The sequence below is a fragment of the Macaca mulatta genome, chromosome 11 (assembly GCF_049350105.2).
Source record: "Macaca mulatta isolate MMU2019108-1 chromosome 11, T2T-MMU8v2.0, whole genome shotgun sequence".
Taxonomy (NCBI): Eukaryota; Metazoa; Chordata; class Mammalia; order Primates; family Cercopithecidae; genus Macaca; species Macaca mulatta.
Window position 1 is genome coordinate 18,691,892 of NC_133416.1, and position 20,368 is coordinate 18,712,259.

At 36.3% G+C, this 20,368-nt stretch overlaps 1 protein-coding gene across 1 annotated transcript in view; it reads right to left on the minus strand.

Annotated features, from left to right (window-relative positions):
• The window catches only part of SLC15A5 (solute carrier family 15 member 5), a 90,982-nt gene that overhangs the window by 19,260 nt on the left and 51,354 nt on the right, over positions 1–20,368 (minus strand). The window contains exons 6-7 of the mRNA XM_001091323.4: positions 15,730–15,918; positions 8,285–8,416 (exon numbers count right to left, since the gene is read on the minus strand). Of these exons, the coding sequence (XP_001091323.3) occupies positions 8,285–8,416; positions 15,730–15,918 (321 nt within the window). The remainder of the gene's footprint in view (positions 1–8,284; positions 8,417–15,729; positions 15,919–20,368) is intronic.

A 20,368-nucleotide genomic window follows, 5' to 3' on the forward strand; every position in this document is an offset into this window, starting at 1 on the left:
AATTTAAGGCTGCAGTGAGCTATGATCTCGCTACTGCACTCCAGCCTGGATGACAGGGCAAGATCTCATCTCTAAACACCCCCCCAAAAATAAATAAAATAATTAAAAAAAGTATCTTGAACCCACACCTAAGGTTTTAAATACAGGGTTCCCACTTAAATTTGCATTTCAGAATGAGGAATTATTTTTTAGTATAAGAAGATGTATGTATTTTTTAGTATAAGGAGGTATGTCCTCAATATTGCATAGGACATTCTTAAAGACCAAAAAGTTATTTGTTAACCTGAAATTCAAATTTAACTATGTATCTTGTATTTTTATTCACTAAATCTGGCAACTCCACCCACATCCCCTTCTAGCCATCACTCTCTCTCTTAAATCTTTTTCAGTTTCATGTTCTTCAAAAGACTTCTTTAAACATGAGGCTTTTTTTTTTCATTTACTGGATATTCATCACTCTAATTCAATCTAGTTTTCATTTCACCACTGAAATGGCTCTTATTAAAGGTATCATAGTGTTGCTAAATTTTACGAATACCTTCCATTCTTCGTCGTACTTGATTTTACAGTAGCATTTGACACAATTTACCATTCTCTGCTTGAAATCATCTTCTTTCTTATCTTCAGTGAATATACATATACGCATATACATATATACATACATATACACACATATATGTGTGTATATATACATATATAATTCCCTCCTCCCAGCTTTCTGACTGCTATATATTTTCTGTGGCAAACTAGTTCCTTTCCACTCAACCTCTAATGTTGGGGCTTCTTTTTCTCCTCATTCTTAATACTCACGCTAGTTAATTTCATTCACTACCATGGTTTCAAACGTTATTTTTGTGCCATAGAGTTTCATACTTATATATCTAACAAAGACCTTTTTTTCTGGCCTCCAGATATTTCTATTTGGATGTCTCACAGGTGTGTCAGACAATGTGTTAAAAAGCAAATGGATGGCAACTTTTAAAGTCTGTTCTTCTTCCAGTTTTTTCCATTTAGTAAGTGGAATCTTTGCCCACCCAGTAGCTCATGGGCAGAACCTGGGATGCTTTCCTGATACTACCTCCTCCCTCTTGCATCCTACTGTCTCCTGACTTTCTCAAAGCCATTGCTAAGACTCTGATTCTACGTCTAAAATACAGCTTATATCCATTCACTTCGCTCCATCTGCCTACTTCCTCTCTAGTTCATTACTATTTCAGACTTACTGGATTACTTCAATTGTACTTCCTTGTTTTTCCCAAATTATTCTTTCTTTCCTCAAAATCATACTGCATCCATAATGATCTTCCCAAAACACCAGGAGGTCATTGGTGTTTTGAATGTTATCGTTCTTATAACATTCAAGTAAACATAAAATCCCTGTATTAAAAGGTCCCACGTGGTTTTGCCCCTACCTAACTCTCCAATGTGACTTCAGGCCATTTCCTCCTTTTTTGAATATTTTCAGCTTACTGGCCTTCTCTGGGTTCCTCTTATGCACCTATCATTTATTTATTTATGGGCCTTGATATATGTGCTCTGTACCAGAAATCCTTCATTCCTGTGCTTACCAAGCTAAATTGCACTCATCTTTCTAGTTTCAGCTTCAATACCATTTCCAGGTACTCCTAATGTGCATGTTCATGTGTCTGTAACTCCACCTAGACTTACAAATTTGCCATGCGTAGGAGGGTCCATTAATTACATGGGTACATGAGGCCAAGAAGAATCTCAGAGCACTTTCTAATTTCATCGCCTCCCAGTCTCCACCTGGAATTGAAGTTGAACAGGACAACTGAACTCTGCAAATATGGAATCTATTCTTTTCTGGAGAATTAAGTGCCATACCAAAACATCATATCTATAATACATCTAGCCCACTTGGAAGATGTTGAGGTCCCACTCAAGTTAAGATAACAACAAAATCATTCTTTTTTGTGCATCTGCATTTAGCTGGTGATTTTTATCTATTTCTTCTAGTCCTCATAAAAAGCTTGAAAGGTAAGTTACTAGTGAAGACTAGAAAGAGAAACAGACTCCATTCTAGAGAAGGTGAAACTGAGACTCGATATGGTTAAGTGATGAGCTCAAGATCTAGGAGCTCATTGAGAGCTGAGTTGCATTTGAATTCAGGTTCATCTGACTCAGATGTCTGCCTTTCTACCTCTCGTGAGCCAGCAGCAATGACTGTTGCTTTCCACAGTCTAAAGCTGGCTCTTTCCTGATGCTGTTATAAACTCAAAGTCCTCTGTGCAGCATTGGGGGTTTCTGTGGAGTAAAAAGTTAAGGATATAGAATAAATTGTATCTGAAATACATAAAACCATTGTATGAGGGGGGCTTTGCTTCAAATTCTGACTGAGGACCAAGAGCAGGGTTTGCCTATGGGAGTTGTTGGGGCCCTGCTGACTTAGCTACAGGAACACTGGCACTAAACCAGTTGACAAGTAGAGTATGGGCCTGGCTAAGGGTGAATTATGGCAGTAGGCCACTTATTTTCCCCTCTGAATCTAAAAATCTATAAGCCCAAATCCCATATGAAGTTGGACCTGAGGCATAGATCTGAATTTGAAGAAGCATATCTCTTAGATAATAGGCATGAGCCCATGAAATGGAATTGGAATACTTTTCCAGATGCATATTTTCTTCTTTCAAGTTTGCTGCAACTGCAAATTCCTGTTTCAAGAGTGACTCAGTGATTCATGCTGACATAACTGCCAGTGGCCTCAATAATCTTAGATATTTAAATGAGTCTTTCAGGTGATCTCATTTTTAATTTAAAATACTCTTGATGGAAATTAAACAGCTACATTATTTGCCCCTTTCCTGAATTTTGAGGAGAAAGAACTTGTAGGGACAAGAAGATATACCACTTGACCTCTTGATTCTGCCCAGTTATCCCTTTTTGTCTTAAATATTTTGCTTTGGATCTTTCAATCACCTGCATGTCCATAACTAAGATGTCATTTTTTACTGAATTCTGTTTTGTTTTTTTTAATGAAAAGGTAAGTTCAAATTCAGGAGTGTGAGGAAATTGATCTTGTTGCTAATGGGATAGAGTCGAAATAAGCAGTTTGACTGACTTCTTCATTCCCTTATATTAGCATTGCTACTTTTAGATAAACTATTCCTGAAATGATTAGTGTAGGAGGATGAGTTTAGTCTTGTATCTTCTCCTTTAAAGCACTCAGAGTTAGAGATCCCAGAAGGATCAGTTTTCTCACTTGTACTGAAAATGTCACTCTAACAGTTATCTGTCTGCACAGTCAAGTTTTGAGAAATCTTTTGAATTTACCGCATTCACACCATTCTCCATCATGGTGCTAAAAATGACTAATGCAGCTTGGAGACTGGAAGACTGTGATAGCTGATCTTCTTTTCCAATCGTATCCTAACACTCTCAAACACTCACACGCACACATGCTCAGCTGACATGAATCCTTAAAGGTTGAAAATATCCTATATACTAAAAGAAATGCTGAAGGATATAGGGTGCCTAAATATATAATTATAGTGTTTGTTTCATTATGGTCACTTCTGTCAAAAAAATTGGTCTGTTTGTTTGAGTGGACTGATCTTGTTTTTGACCAAATGAGCCATTATAATGTATGACAATTTTGTATTTAAAAATAATCTCTGGCAGAGAAAAGTTTCAAATATCTTATTTAATTTTATTCTCTCATCCTCTCTGAGAAAAGTGAAGTAAAATTTCCTTTTTTAATTAAGAAAACCCAGTTTTAGAGGGTATAATGCTGACCTACCCAAAGTCATGCTTATGGCCACTCTCTTTTAGGGCCTTTATTTGTTACACCAGTATAGGATTACTATAACCACATCATCTAAATGAACCTCATTTCTTTCATTGAGGAATACTATCCTGATGGCTAAAGGGATTGTCACAAAGAGACTTATCCTACTTCCAGAAAAACCTATGAAAAGTCTCCTGTGATGTCATTTAGTGAATGATGGAGAAGTATGTGGGCTGAATGATAGTAATTAGGTGAATTGGGAACTGATTATATCCAAAAGGAGAGGATTAATGGATTGTCATTAACTTGCAATGGGGTCTAGGAATTTTCTGTAAGACTCTTTTTTGGTCCTGTCCAATTCAAAAATTTTATCAATTACCTGGAAGAAGTCTAGGAACTTGCTTACCAAATTTGCAGATGACACAAAGCAAGTAAAGATTAGTAATTCTCTGGATGACACAGAATCAATTTTCAAAAATGTCTATTACTTAGGATGATGGGTTGACATTTATTAAAGATAAAAATAAAGTGCTGCATCTAATTAGAAAAAAGAACTGTGATGAGTAGAACTGAGCTGAAAGCAACTCCTGAAAATTAAAAAAAGTTTCAAGTTTTAATTGACCATAAGCAGGATGCAACTGTGAAAAAGTCAACAAAATCGCTGTTGACATTCAGAGAGAGAGAGAGAGTCCAGGTTGATAAAAGTAACATACTTATCTTGATTGTACCCATTTTGTACCCTGGTTGTACTCATATTATCTTCAGTTTTGGAAGCCGTATTTTAAGAAAGATACTGATAAGCTGTTGTTTGTTTAATGGATGGAGGGGCCTTGATAGTGAAAAATCAAGGAATCATGCAATATGAAAAGACAGGGGTGGTTTGTCTATAAAATAGAAAGGGTCATGATTGCCATCTTTATTGAACACTATGCATATTAATTGCTTAATCTTCAGAACAACATAATGAATTATTTATTGTCATTACTGAAATAGAAACTGAGAACACATAGCTAGACTACCTGGATTCAAATTCAGGTGGTATGACTCCAGAACCTATTCTCTTAACCACTATATGATATTATTTCTCCAAGTATTTATCAAATGTTTGAAGAGCTGCTATGTGAATGGAGAATCGGACTTACTCTGTAGAACATAGTGATCACTAGATGGGCACACTCAGGTTATATCTCAAAGTAGAGAATTTTTCTCAGCACTAGATTATCCTACTACGTTTTCTGTGTTTGATACAATGTTAGACTAGTTGAGATCTAAGGCAACATTCAACTCTATGATTGTAATTTATTGGGATTATAATTTGATATAACACACTATTATTATTAACTGGAAAGAATACACTTAAAAGAAGATGTAGCTTAAATTGATTAGTGGTAATTTAAATGGTGTTCTCTTGAGCACAGTTTAGAAAGTGCTCCACCCCACAACCCATCTTGCTAAGATGTCCTCACCATGTGTCCCTGGTAAATTTCCTGTCATGGGCACCAAATTGTGCCAAAATTATATAAACTTTTGTTTCTGCACCTTTGTACTGTATCTAGAATATTATCAATATTATACAGACGTCCATCCATGGAGGTTATATTGCAAAAGTAACAAAAGTCTTTAAAAACCTTTACATCTGGGGATTCCTACAAGTTCCTTGGTGTATTGAAATCAATGTTGGAACTGGTTTCAGAATGCCAAGAGGATTAGATCTCTGTCAGCTACCGGTTGTGATGACTAGAGAACTTGACTTCATTTTTTTTCTGCCTGAATCATTACATTTAAAAAACGAGAAGAATAATATAAGATTGTTGTAATAAATGCAATAATGCATGTAACAGCTCCTACTATACTATACAGATTGCCAGTAAAAATTTAGATTTTCAGTGAAATGCTTTTGTAAGAATAGTTGTGTGATTAAAACATTTGCCTGGATTGATTTCTGGGAGGTAATCTAAATCCTTTCAACTTCTTGAGTGGTTGGAATATCTGTTATTTATGGTGGGACCCTCAGCCCCACCTGATAGTTTATGCTAATGAGGCAACTCAGAATGGAGAGGGTCCATAGATAATTTATGCTAATCAGATGACCCGGAATGGAGAGTGGGCAGCCAGGAAGACCAACCACGTAATCAGACTTCGAGCTTTGAGCCACATATACCAGCCCAACTTCTGGGGAGCAGAAGGAAGATGGAGATTGAGCTCACAGTGATTCAATCAATGGTGCCTATGTGATAAAGTCTCAATAGAAACGCTGGGCACTGAAGCTCAGGTGAGCTCACCTAGTTGGCATTATTCTTATATTGATGCAGGTAGTGCATACCTGAGGATGAAGGAAGCTCCACTTTTGGAACCCTCCCAGACCTTGTTCCATGTGCCTCTCTCTTTAGCTCATTCTGATTCGTATTCTTTTGCCATAATAAACTGTAATTGTAAGTATTGTACTTTTCTAACTTCTATGAATCATTCTAGCAAATTATCATACTGAGGGAGTCTGTGGGGATCCCCACATTTATAGACAGCTTGTCAGAGGTGATGACAGCCCTAGGAATCTCCAAACTTGTGGCTAGTATCTAAAGTGAGGGTAGTGGCCAAGGGTGGTGGCTCACACCTGTAATTCCAGCACTTTGGGAGGCCAAGGCGGGCAGATCACGAGGTCAAGAGATCGAGACCATCCTGGCCGATATGGTGAAACCCCATCTCTACTCTTAGCTGGGTGTGGTGGCGGGCGCCTGTAGTCCCAGCTACTCAGGAAGCTGAGGCAGAAGAATTGCTTGAACCTGGGAGGTGGAGGTTGCAGTGAGCCAAGATCATGCCACTGCACTCCAGCCTCTGGAGTGAGACTCTTTATGTCAAAAAAAAAAAAAAAAAAAATGTGAAGGTAGCCTTGGAGAGAACTTAGCCAAGGATGTTTGGTCTAACTCTGGGTAAGTTGCTTAAGCATGCATATGAAACATTGAAATTTATATAAAAGATAAACTAGTAGTAATATTTGACTTTGCAGTTCTTCATGTATATGTCAAATGTGATTTGATTCTAGAAATTTTGTTTTAGCAAATTTTTGGAAATATCTTCACTGAGTAACGTAAAGAAAGGAAACACATTCAACACTGAAAATGTTTCAGGTGTGAATATATGTTAAGAGTTTGCAAGATTATCTTACAAAATCTTAATGTCAGTGCTTTGTCTCTAGCTTATGTACAAAGAATCTGAGTACTAGAAAAGTCAGCAACTTGCCGCCGTTCACACAGTTAGCTATCGCAGTTTGAATTTGAGTTCTTTGAGAACTGGACCATATCTCACACAATTCCATATAGCACACGACCTAGTACGTAGTAAATACTCAACACACAGTTCATCTTAATTTTCTCAGATAACTGAGGAAAGGGCAGAGTTTGACCTTGTCAGTCATCAATCAAGGATTAGTAGGTTTCTCCCCAAGAACTCTGCTATTATATCTATCATTGACTTTCTCACTTTTAATTTCATTCTTACTTGTACCCCTGGAAATTTCCTGAGGGCTTGCAAGTGTTTATTTTGCTTGCCATGGTATCACCAGTGCCCAATATGGTGCCTGGAACAGAGCGGGTCCTTGATAAATATTTTTTGAATGGAGATTTAGTGTTAAAAGGAGTGTCTCATTCATAGAAGTTGATTTTTTCCATGGTTTGAAAGCAGGTAAATTAGATTTGTTTGTTATAAGAGAATAGAAACTAACACTTTCTTTACATCATTTTCAGTGCACAACTATAAGTATTTTTGAAAGTAGAGAATACATTTGTGATCATTTCCACAAAATAAGCAAACATACATTAAAATTAAATTAAAGCTATATTAACATTTTAGAACAAAATTTCAAAAGTCCGGATTTAAAATACAGCCAAAGTCATTTCACTGTGATGGCTGATCATTATTGTCATCCTGTCTGGCTGTTATTTTTTCAACACATGCAACCAAAGAGTAGTTCTTTAAAATTTGCTTTAATCAAATATTTGCTTTAGTAGATACTTTAATGTTTCAAATAATGTTTGAATTTTTCAGATTAGTTGTTTCTCCTGACCAAAATCTCTACTGGGAAAATTTTAAAATATCATTTATTATTCAATTCACAATTTCTCTTTGATTGCATAGACAAGAATTGTGGCAAATCATGAGAAAAAAAAAAGATCATTCAGGTACCCTATCCCCTATATTTACACAGGTCTTACTTTTTCTGAAGACTGTCTATGCCAGCTGTGAGGTATTATTGCATATGGCCTCATTGAAAGATCTAATAAGAATATAATAACCAGTTTGTTTTAAAATACACTAAGGACAGCATGACATTCTGTAATTACCTCCTCCTATCAAAAGAAAAACAATTCCCAGAAATTAATGAATACAGCAAGAGTGTATTTCCTATCTTAATTCTATCTTAATTGCAAAAGTGGATCAATTAAAAAAAGACTGCAGTGGCAAAGCCCCTCTCTTAAGGTTTGGTCTCCCCGTTCCCTAGTCATCAACTCAATGTATATAAGCATGCCACGAACCTATTTTTACCTTCTGAGATGAGATATACCAACTCCACCAGCAGTGCGCCTGTGAAACAGCCAAATCCATTGAACAGTGTCAGAAAATTCATGGAGGTTCCTCTGACGGTGCTTGGAACAAATCTGTATGATATTACAGAGACTGAGAGAAAAAGAGAGATCAGAATTTAGAACTTCCTCCTGAAAACTCTTTCATAGAGACTGTTCAAATTGATGTTGATCATATATCAAAGAAAATTTACTGATACAGTAAAAATTTGGGTTGGACTTTGTTAAGGTTATTATAGTAAGATATACTGTGATACAATTTACAGATGTCTTCAAGGAATAAAATATGACAAAATATACCTTGACCCAGCTACAAGGAGAATTTGATTACTTAGTAGTTGAGTGTCCTAATGTATTCACCCTAATTTCACTCCAAATTGAATATTTCTGATAAATTTTGGATTGAGGTGTGGCATCTGTTAGATAATATGACAATCTATCAATTCTGTGATTCTGTGTAATTCATTAGGTTCCTTATAGAAAACTTGTATAAAATTTGCTTCAAGGTTAAGAGCATGGGCTCTGGAGTTGGACAAGATAGTATTAAAATACCATGTCAGCCATCTACTATCTCTGTGATTTTAGGTAAGTGACTTAAACTTTCCAAGCCTCAATGTCCTCCTCTATGAAATGGGAATAATATCATTATTCACTTGCAGAGGTGCTGGGACACTGACCTGCAATACTACATGTAAAGTGCTTAGTCCAATGCTGACTTGTAGGTCCTGAATAAGGGTTAGGCATTTTTGACAGTATTAATCTTATCAAACTAAGTAGCTCCTACTCTACAAAGCCATTAATATGCATTATCTCACTTCAGGAGAGGTTCTCAGAGAGAGAGACAATAGCTTAAGCATTAGATCTCCAAAGTGGTTATCTTTCCTTCCCAAGTCATTTTTTTGGGTGCCAGTAATGATGGTAACAAGAGGTTAAAAAAACCACGAAAAAAATTTTTTAATTTTCAATTGAAAAAATAGCTTTCTTTTGAAATCAAATAGATGAAAATAAGTATATGAGGTTTTGTACATGCCATATAAACATAATATATTAAAATGCATGACAATCTTAGGGATATGTCTTAAAATATTTGATGTTTATTATAATACGATATTTGGGATTGCTTCAAAATTATACAACAAGAAGGAAAAAAGATGTGAATGAGAGTAGAGATGAAACAAGTTTTGGCTATGAGTTGAAAATTATTGATTCTAGAAGATGGATATAGGAGAGTTTATTATACTAATCTCTAATATGATGTGTGCCAAAAAATTTGTAAGGAAATACACCAAATAATATTAACAGTCTTAGCTTTGAGTGGTTGAATTACTGGATTTCTAATATTCCTCTTACTCTTTTGTGCTTTGCAAATCTTTCCACAATGAAATCATAAATAAATATTACAGCTCATTTTAAAAAGAAAAGTGATGATAGAAAACAGATGTGCAGTCATGCGTGGCTTAATAATGGAGATATGTCCAGAGAAATGTATCATTAGGTGATTTTGTTGTGCAAACATCGTCGAGTGTACTTACACAAACCTATGTGGTGTAGCCTACTACACACCTGTGCTATATGGGTAGCCTATCACTCCTAGGCAATGAATCTGTACAGCATGTGACTGTACTGAATACTGTTGGCAATTAGAGGACAATGGTAAGTATTTGTGAATCTTAACATATCTAAACACAGAAATAGTACAGTAAAATATGATATTATATCTTATGAAACCGCTGTCATACACCTGATCCATCATTGATCAAAATGTTGTTACATGTTGCATGACTGTACTGTAAACACTAAACCTTTAGTTTCCTTCTCTATGAGAAGTAAGAGATCTTATTATCTCCTCCCGCTCCTCTCTGGAATACTTACCCCTGTGTTTTTTGTTTTTAATACTTTGCCACAGCAAAACTCTGCATTTACCAGAACTTTTCCATGATCTTACTAACACATGATGTAAATGTATTAATGCTTCTTCCTTCATTAATGTAAAATTTCTGTTTTACTTTCCGTGTGTCCTCCCTATGTTTTGATTTATTTATCCCATCAACATTTAAAGGAGTCCCGCTTTGTGCTTCAGGAAAGTGGTGAGTGCTGGAACTGATAGGTGGGAAAAGGCATCAGTTTAATCTTTCCTGGACTTTAAACTCTGCAGCAGAAACAGCACATGATTTAATACAAAGGGCAGTGCTAAATGTGCACTTTTCCCACAGATGCTGATTGGAGATGAAGATAATAATGGTGATAGGTAAAATACTGTGGAGAAGGGCTTCAAATATTGGTGGCAAGGTAACACAGCTCTTTGTGTAGTACCAATCACCAGCAGGAGCTTTGGAGTATTTTCAGAAAGGTCCAAATAGGAGTACAAGAGGAAGTCTGAATAGGCTTTGGGAATAAATGATTCACAGTTATAAAAAGGTTTTGGCTTGTAAACTTTCCTTTCCATAAGTACAAGGAGACAAGTAATGAGCAGAAAGAGTAAATAGGCCTATTTCTTTCACTAAGAAAAAGCAGAACATACAAGCCCATTATTACCTTGCTAGTTAATTATTAATCCTATGCTTTTCTCTTGCTAGAACTTCTGGTATGGTATATAATTCATGAACACACTTTGCCAGCTCTCTGCCTGCTGGTTAATCTCTCTTTGGTGTCATTTTAGTTGTTTTTGAAAGCCTCCAGTTCCCTTTTATAGGACTTAGCTTTTCAAGTCCTCGAATCTTCATTTTTAGGCATCTACTTGCATGTTCTGATCTTTTGAAACTTTAGTGATCATCAATTTGATTTTTTTTTTAGGCTCCGAGATACTCCTTTTAGCCCATTACAATGTAGATAATATCAACAAGTCTGTCACTAAAGTTCTCATTTTACTATGAAAACACAATAAAAAATATTCAATGTGTATGTGAAAGCTGGTCTTCTTGCCAACGAGTGCTAAAAATGTGCCTCTAGGTAGTAGCCGGTGAGTGCTTGCAAAGATGCCACATCACAGCATATGCAGAATCTTCAAAATGTAGGGCCATAACCACTTTCCTAATGGCACCTGGTGCTGGGGACTTATTGCTGGAAATTTATTTTACTCTAGTTGTTCTTAAGCAGTTGAAACGTGTTTATTTTGTTTGGTGAAAAGTTATTTTGAACATGTGGAGAAGAAGTACCATAGTCCCAGAAAACGGAACTTTATCCTGTTGCCATTTTTAGACCGTTATATCTCCCTTAACTCTAAAAATACTTCAGCTTTGAACCTTATATTATCAGATTATATCATCTACTTTTCTTTCATGCTGTCATCTGCCAATCTATAGGATATTTTCCTCTTTTTCTCAAAGTTGTCAGTTCCTCTCTCATTGTCATACTCTCTGGTACTACTCCTGCCTTAATGCTTGGCAATTTTACTATACATATAGATCATCCTTCCCACCTTCCATCCTTTCAATCTTGGTTGTCCAGTTCCTTGACCTCCAATGTCCTTGATCTCCAATCTACCTTAACTTCCACTCCACTCATACCCAAGGTCATGACCTCAGCCAGTGGTTGGCCAACTATGGTCAGGTAATATTCAGCTTGTCACCTATTTTAATAAAGTTTTATTGGAACACAGCCACACTCATTTATTATATGTTGTCTATGGCTGCTTTTGTACCACAATGACACAGTTGAGTAACTGTAACAGAGACTGGCCTGCAAAGCCATGTCTTGGATCAATAACTGTACCTACTCCATAATCACAATTTTGTGCACTCTTCTCTGATTAGAGCCTTCTATTCTTCCCAACTTACTCTCTACTACTCGACCACAGAAATACTGTAAGCTCTACAATGGCAGAAATTTTTGTCTTTTTTTTTTTAACTGATGTGTCTAAAGCTTCGAGAGCAGTATTAGGCACATTGTAGACACCTACACGGTATTTTTTGAATAAACAAACACAGGGTATGAGACAGATGAGGTGTGCACTACTACAATTAAAACATAATTTGAAATGTTTTCTACTGCTTTTTTTTTTCTAGCTCATCTCCAATGTATAACATGTCTTAGTAGGGCAGACTATGTCTACTGTCATTTATGGAGTAATTCACTGTGTTTCCTTGCTCAATGCCATCAATGTAGGACATTGTCAAAATTTTGAATAATGTATTTTAATTGTACCATATAGAAATAGCCATAGACTTCATTGATTTGTTTCTTCAAACAAAATGTATTTATTGATCACCTATTTTGTATATGCACTTTTTCGGAAGGAGAAACATACATTGACATCAGGAGTGTATATTCTTACAGTGAGAGGCAGGCAATACAAATATAAATAAAGTAACTTCAGATTATGAAAAGAGCTATTTAAAAAAACCAGGGTAATTACATGGAAAGTGATGGAATGGTCAGAGAAGCCCCTCCAAAGAGATGACCTTTGAGAAAGCTCAATAATGAGAAGAAGCCAGTCATTCGAAAACAGAGGAAAGGGAATTGTCAATAAAGGAAAAAGAAAGTAGAAAGTCCTTGGGGTAGACAGAAATCTGGCAACTTAGAAACACACACATTTCTGGGATGCGGTCAAGGGACAGAATGTAACCAAATGTAGATGGAACAACCCGTGGAGACCAAATAGTGTGGAACATTATTCACCATTGTGAATAATTCATCTCTAAAACCCTACTGTGGAATTTCAAGCAGGGAAACAACAGAACCTATGTTTTAAGAACACCACAGCTGTTTTGAAGAGAATGGACTCACGGGGCAGGAGAGGAACAGGGAGAAAAGTTCAGAGGCTCTGGTCAAATTGGAGCTGGAGATGATGGTGTTGTAGGCCAGGAGGAGAACAAAGGGGATAGTGAGATGTGCCCAGATTTAAGTTCTATTTCAGAGTAAAAACGAGGACTTGCTATTGGATTGGAGAGGAGAGGTGAGAGGAAAGAGACGGATCTAGGATGACTCAAGTGAGAGACAGTTCTGCTTACGCTGCCAGGTAGTTTATGGCAGAAAGAGCTGGGAACAGTACACCTGTACTTCTGTTCTAAGTCTGACACTATTAATTCATGTGAAACATGATAATAATATTAGGTCCGTGAAAAAGTAATTGTGGTTTTTGCCATTACTTTTAGTAATGATAACAACACATTATAACTGCTAATTATTGAATGCTGTCTATACACGGGGCACTATGGTTTTTGCTTTACATAAAATCTTCCACTTAGTCCTTTGAACCACTCCCTGTTTTATAGATGATGAGAAAAGCCCAGAAATGAGGAATGATTTTCCCAAACAGAGTTAGTCAGTGACAGAACTGGGTTTGAATTCAGGTCTGTCTGACTTTAAGACCATAGCGCCTAACCTCTATGCTGTACTGTCTCCCAGAAGGGTAATACTTGATTTTATAGTTCGAAATACCCTTTCATATTTTACATCATCTGATTTTCAAGGAGTAGTCTCTCGTTCCCATTGATTCTTACCCTATCAATGCTGTGATATAAAGAAGAATAAAATTATTTCTATTTTAAATATCAGAAAAATGAGGATTGGAGGTTAAATGAGTTCCCAAGTTTATGTAGGCAGTAATGGAAAAGCTAGATAGCAGATCAGATTCTTTCAGTCCCTGGCCCATGACCCCAACAGCAGATGAGTCAAGTGACCTAGACTTCAGTTAGGTCACTTGCAGAGTAAATCAAGGAGTGGTGGAGTAAGTGATGTATAGTACATGATCTGCCTTTTTCACAGTCATTGGTTTTTCTGTACCTCTCTGGCTTCTGTAGGTTGAACCACTATTGCTAAGCTGGCTAACAGTTTCCTCCACATAGTCACTAATTACCTTTACTCATTATTTACTCTAATCCAGCCCAGAAAATTGTGGCTGACTACTTCCAACACAATTTTGGGAATAACATCAGAGAACATCACAAATTTTTGTGTAGTAGCATTACTTTACACTTCTTTTGTCTTCCTTGCAATGTTGAACAGTGAGGTCCCCAGTATAAAATCACATAAAGTAATTTATGTATGCAAAATATATGGAATGAAATGATATAAAATTATAAAAAGAAGTCTGAGACACACATATATATGAATATACTCCAACTTAATTTTATTTTCATTGTTTAATGAATTGCCTTGGTATCGTAAGTATGTATGTGTATAAATACATATTTATTAAATATTTATCTTTAAGGAGTTTGGAAACAACTTTGAAGATAGTAGAATCATTGAACATTGTAGACACAGATGGAATGGTTAGAATTGTTATTTAGGATGATTACTCTAAAATCCATGTGCTGGTTGATAGAATGGGAGAGATATTGGAAGTCAGAAGATAGTTAGAAGTTATAAAAATATTATCCATAAAGGATAATGGGGGCTTGAGTTACCATCAGGACTCCTACTACACGAAAATTTAAGGAGGATAGAAACAGATGTAATCAATTACACTGATAAATATATGTACACACACATTACTGCATTGCAAGAAGTCACTGAAATACTGTGATAAATTGTAAAGTGGCTAGTTTAATTAATATAAGCAATCTAGATAATTCAGAAACCCTTGATATTTAATAAACTTATTTTGAACCTGTCTTATGAAACATTAGTGATCTCATTTAATCTAGTGTAATTTAATTCAAAGACATCAAGTTATCTGGAAAATTGGCTTAAATTTTCATTTCATTTGCATGTTTATATACTCTCAAAGAACATTAAGTGTCATTTTTGGAGGGGTATATATGTGAGTTGTTTTTTTTTTTGAGACGGAGTCTCACTCTGTCGCCAGGCTAGAGTGCAGTGGCGCAATCTCGGCTCATTGCAACCTCCGCCTCCCGGATTCAAGTGATTCTCCTGCCTCAGCCTCCCGAGTAGCTGGGACTACAGGCGCCTGCCACCACGCCCGGCTAATTTTTTGTATTCTTTGTAGAGATGGGGTTTCACCATGCTGGCCAGGATGGTCTCAATCTCTTGACTTCGTGATCCACCTGCCTCGGCCTCCCAAAGTGCTGGGATTACAGGTATGAGCCACCGGGCCCGGCCTGTGAGTTTATCTATGAGTGAGAATGGGGGAGGTGAGAAGAGGGAAGGGAGAAGAGAAGAGAGTTTTCATCTTAGTGTTCTGGAGTTGTCTTCTGGCTTTTAGCAGAGGTTTTCCTCCTGTGGTGTGTCTGACAAAATGGTTATTGCCTTTAACCAGGTTAAAAATCTTTTGTTCCATCTGCATCCAGGCAGAATTGATAATTATTCTGTGCATGGTAGAGGAATGAGGAGAAATGAAATGTTTGTGAAAATGAAAGTAATAGATAAATTTGCTTGAAGTGTTGTGGGAACTCTCTAGGGGGTGAATAGATGATCTACCACTTTAATTGTTCTGGTTGAGGTGATGTGTTCTGTGTAAAGGTTCAGTGCATTCTAACAGTAGTTGAAAAAGTGTTTACTCACGAGCTGGGTTTACCAGTGTTTCCGCCACTCCAAGTAAAACATACTGAAGAATCAGGTAGAAACAGGGCATGGAGGAAACAGTGAGAACTTTTCCTGAAAGGGTCTGCTCCACTGGAGGGAAATGTTTTCTGTGCATTTCAAAGAAGCCAGCTATCATCACAGACAATGCAGCAAAAAGATTTCCAGCAACTGAAGGAAAAGAATGCAAAAGAAAAAAAAGTTAAAGGAAGAGCTAGAGATTCATGTAATAGGCCGTAACATTTCTTACCCGTTGACATTAGATGTTTCTTCAACATTTGTTTGCCCTCAGGATATCCAGACTCCAGTGAACTGTGCTGTCCGGCCATCCAGTGCTTAGGCTCTGGCCTCAGAAAGGACTGAGTTGACTTCCTATTCCCTGACTTCCGGCTTATAGGACCTCAGGTCAGTAATGTAACCTCATTATCACTTTCTCAACTCTAAGGTGGGGTTAATGATGCTTACTTTGTAGGGTGCTTGTGACATTTAAGTAAGACAACTGATACCTGCTGGGGATTGGTTCCAAGACCCCAAAGACACCAAAATTCCTGCTGCTCAAGTCCATTATATAAAACAGCTTTGTATTTATTTGCACATAACCTACGCTCCTCTTCCCCTATTCTTTAAATCATTTCTAGGTTACTTATAATCCCTAATACAATGCAAATAGTATGTAAATAGTTGTTACAGTATACTGTTTAGGGAATAATGACAAGAAAAAAAGTCCATACATGTTCAATACAGATGCAACCATCTATTTTTTATTCAAGGTTGGTTGAATCTGCAGATACAGATCCCTTGAATTAGTAGCAATTATTATTGAAGATAAAGCAATGTTTCAAAACCTTTATTCCCAGATAAGAGATATCATCCTAGATAACCTTCATAAAAAAGATATGAGTCAAAAATGATTTGGAGGAAGTTCAAATATAAAATTACCTTTATATATAGTTTTAATTATTATTTTAAACATGTTTTTGACATAAACTTAAGGTATTATTGATCCTCAGTTGTCTGTCATTTCTCTAATTTTCACAGAGAAGGTAAAACAGCTATTAGAGAATTATGGACTAGAAACTTTTGTTTAGAAAAAAATTCTTAAAGAGGTAAATTAGCTAAGTGAAGAGTGTAAATGCAAACAATTATAGTGGTCAAACTCTTCTCTTCCTTTTACTTTTAAGGAATTATCTAGAAGTTTTTTGTTGAAATTGAGTAGGGAATTTGTTACAGAGTCTATATCTACTCTAACCATTCCATTTCTCCATTTAGCATTCATATTACTGGACTTAATCCTGTCGTTAGAGTGGAGGCAAACTTTAACTTGATGGAATTTATTTGAAATTTACAGATAGTCACATTTTGCTAACTTGCATAAAATTTTAGATAAGGCAAAGCTTTCAATTCAGAAAAATCAATCTAATGTTTAAATAGCTTAGTGTTTGTTTTGGTTGATAGAGAAACTGGTAGGTAATTTTTTTTATTATATCTCAGAATTTAAATATATTCATAAAGACTGTTCTTTCCAGGGTCCCTAAGAAATCAAAGGTGTAAAAAAGGAGGAAACCTCAATAAACTTCAGTTCAAAAATCTGAGGAATTTTTAACTTATTACTATTTTAAATTAAGGCCTATAAAGGCTTATTCATTGTAGAGTAGAGATTTTGGTTCTGTAAACAGCTCACATAAAAAATATGCATTTCACATATTACCTGACGTTAAGGCCAAATTCATTATATAATCACATTTATCAAGATTATTGCACACATTACAAACTCATCAGAAAGCGTGCTAATATGTCAATTCAATTTAATATTTGCTCTGTTCCTGTTACATGCAAGATAGTATGCTCAGCACCGTGGGGGATAAAACATGAAAAAGGTCCCTTCCATTGCAGACTCATATGCTATTGGGGAGCATCAGGAGAAGAACTTCTTGCTAGGTGGAGAAGTGAGAGACATCATTTTATGCTTTTAAGAAAGAAGGGTTTCAGCATGAAAAGGTGAAGGCAGTACACGTGGCATGAGCAAGGGGACAGTGCTGCGAGAGCATCAGACAGATTTTCAGGATGACGAGATGCTCAAGTTATTTGGGAATCAAGGTAGACAATAGATTGGGGTCAGATCATAAGAAGCATTTAATACACTTTTAAGAAATTTGAAAATTACTCTAAAGATAAGAGAATGAAGATAATAGAATCATTGAAGATTTTAGACACAAGTGAAATGATTACAATTGTTATTTAGGATGATTACTCTAAAGGTCATGTGCTGGTTCATAGAATAGGAAAGATATTGGAGGTAGGAAGATAGAAGTGATAAAAATAATCCGGTAAAGTATAATGGGGGCTTAAGTTACAATCAGGGCTTCCACTTCAGGAAAATATAAGGAAGGTAGAAACATAAAATGCAATAGAGTGCACTGATAAAACCATAGCAACTGAAGCAAAGAGCAAGGAGGAAGCAGAAGTTAGTGATGAATATGAATCCAGGTGACCGGAAAGATGGTAGTGGTAATATAAGCAAGAACCATAGTAGATATGGGAAAAACATGAATTTAATTTTGAATTGAGTTGGAGGTACAAAGGGGTCATCTAAAGAGAAACGATCAGAAAACAATTGAAAATGTGTCATAGCCCAGAAAATTGGGTGAATCAAGAGAGAAAAACTAATGAGTCATCGGATTAGAGTCGGAGTTTAGGACCAGGTGAAACTGAAAGAGGACTGGGGAGGGACAGTAGAGAATATCTAAGCAGTACCTTCAAACATGTTTGCATTTGGAGCAAGACAATGAAGTAAAACGGCTGAAAGCAAGGTCAGAAAGATAGGTCATGTGTAAGAAAAGGTTTCAAGGAGGAGGATATACAAAGTAGAACTTTCAGTCTTTCTCTCTAATTCTTCTCCTTCACTCTTCTGATCTCTTTCTCATCTGTGGTCCCCTCTCTTCCCCCTACCTCCAAATACATCATTAAGTTTTGTAGATTTTGTTTCCAAAATACACTTGACCCTTGAACAACATGGGTTTGAACTGCTCAGGTACACTTATATGCAGGTTTTCTTCTACTTCTGCCACCTCTGAGACAGCAAAACCAACCTCTCCTCCTGCTCCTCCTCCTCAGCCTACTCAGTGTGAAGACAGTGAGGTTAAAGACCTCCGTGATGATCCACTTCCACTTAATACAGAGTAAATATATTTTCTCTTCTATATGATTTTCTTAATAACATTTTCTTCTCTGCAGCTGACTTTATTATAAAGAATACACTATGTAATACATATAACAAAAATATATATTGTTTAAGTTATTAATATGGCTTTCCATCAACAGTAGGATATTAGAGTTAAGTTCACCGGGGGTCAAAAGTTACATGTAATTTTTTTACTGTGTGGGGCTTGATGCTTCCAACCCCTGCGTTGTTCAAGGATCAACTGTGTATTATAAATCAGTTTGCTTCTATCCATAGCCACTGCCATCATTCCAAACCAAGCCATTCTCATTTTTAACTCAGATGATGTGCAGTAGCATATTAGCTGGTCTTCCTGTTTCCACTCTTGTCCACCCCTAACCTATTAAGCACCCGGCAGCCAGGTTGAACTTATGTAAATGTAAATTGAATATTACTCTTCAGCTTAATTCCTTCTATGGGTAGCCACACAGTTAAGAAGAAATCCATAATTTTTAACATGGCCCGTGTGATCTTGCCTGTGCTTGTTACTCCAGTCTAATTGCCTGCTGCTTTCTACTGTCTGACCAGGTTTCAGCCACAGTAATCTTTGTCTTTCTTGAATATCTTGAACTCTTTATTTTCTACCTTAGGGACTTTGATTTGCTCTTCACTCCGTCTGAAACTGTCCCCTGCTTTTTACCTGTCTAATGCCTCTTTGACTTTTAGATATATACTTTATAATCTAAATTAGATCCCGTAACATCCATTTTTTTCACTATACTTACTATAATTTGAAATGAAATATTTTTAGAGTGTTCATTTGTACCATGTGTTTCAATTACTTAATTGGAAGATTCACAAGAATTGGATCTAAGTTTGTTTTGTTTATTAGTCTTTACTACCAAGAAAAGGGCCCCGGTTCACAGTAAGACACCCACCCACACAAACACACACTTAAATAAATAAATGACCACATTTAATATTTTAAGAGATAGAAGATAATAAAACATGTGACAAGTCAACTCTATTGAAGAATGGATTATCAGTTACCTTTTTACACTCAACAGTACTCCCATGATGAAATCAGAAAGCAAGGGGTTGAACAATGAGTGGGTGGTGAGTATGTGCAAGTCGTGTCATCTGATCTTCTGAGAAGTTTGGTGTGCAGAAAAGGAGAAAGCTACACAAATTGCTTAAGAAGTTAGCAGGATCACGGGAAGCTCTTTTATAAGATGTGAAAGGCTTATTCATGTTTGTATAGATGGAAGAGGAGTCAATGGAGATGGGAAAAATTAAAGATATATGAGAAAAAAAAATAATATAGAAACATCCTGAAGTAGGTGAGAGAGAGAAAAGGATTAGGGGCCCAAGTTTAATCCCAGCAAGGAGAGAATAAAGTTATTCTTTAAAGGAAAAGTAATGTATAGAATGATTAGAATGCAGAGAATATTGACAAATAGA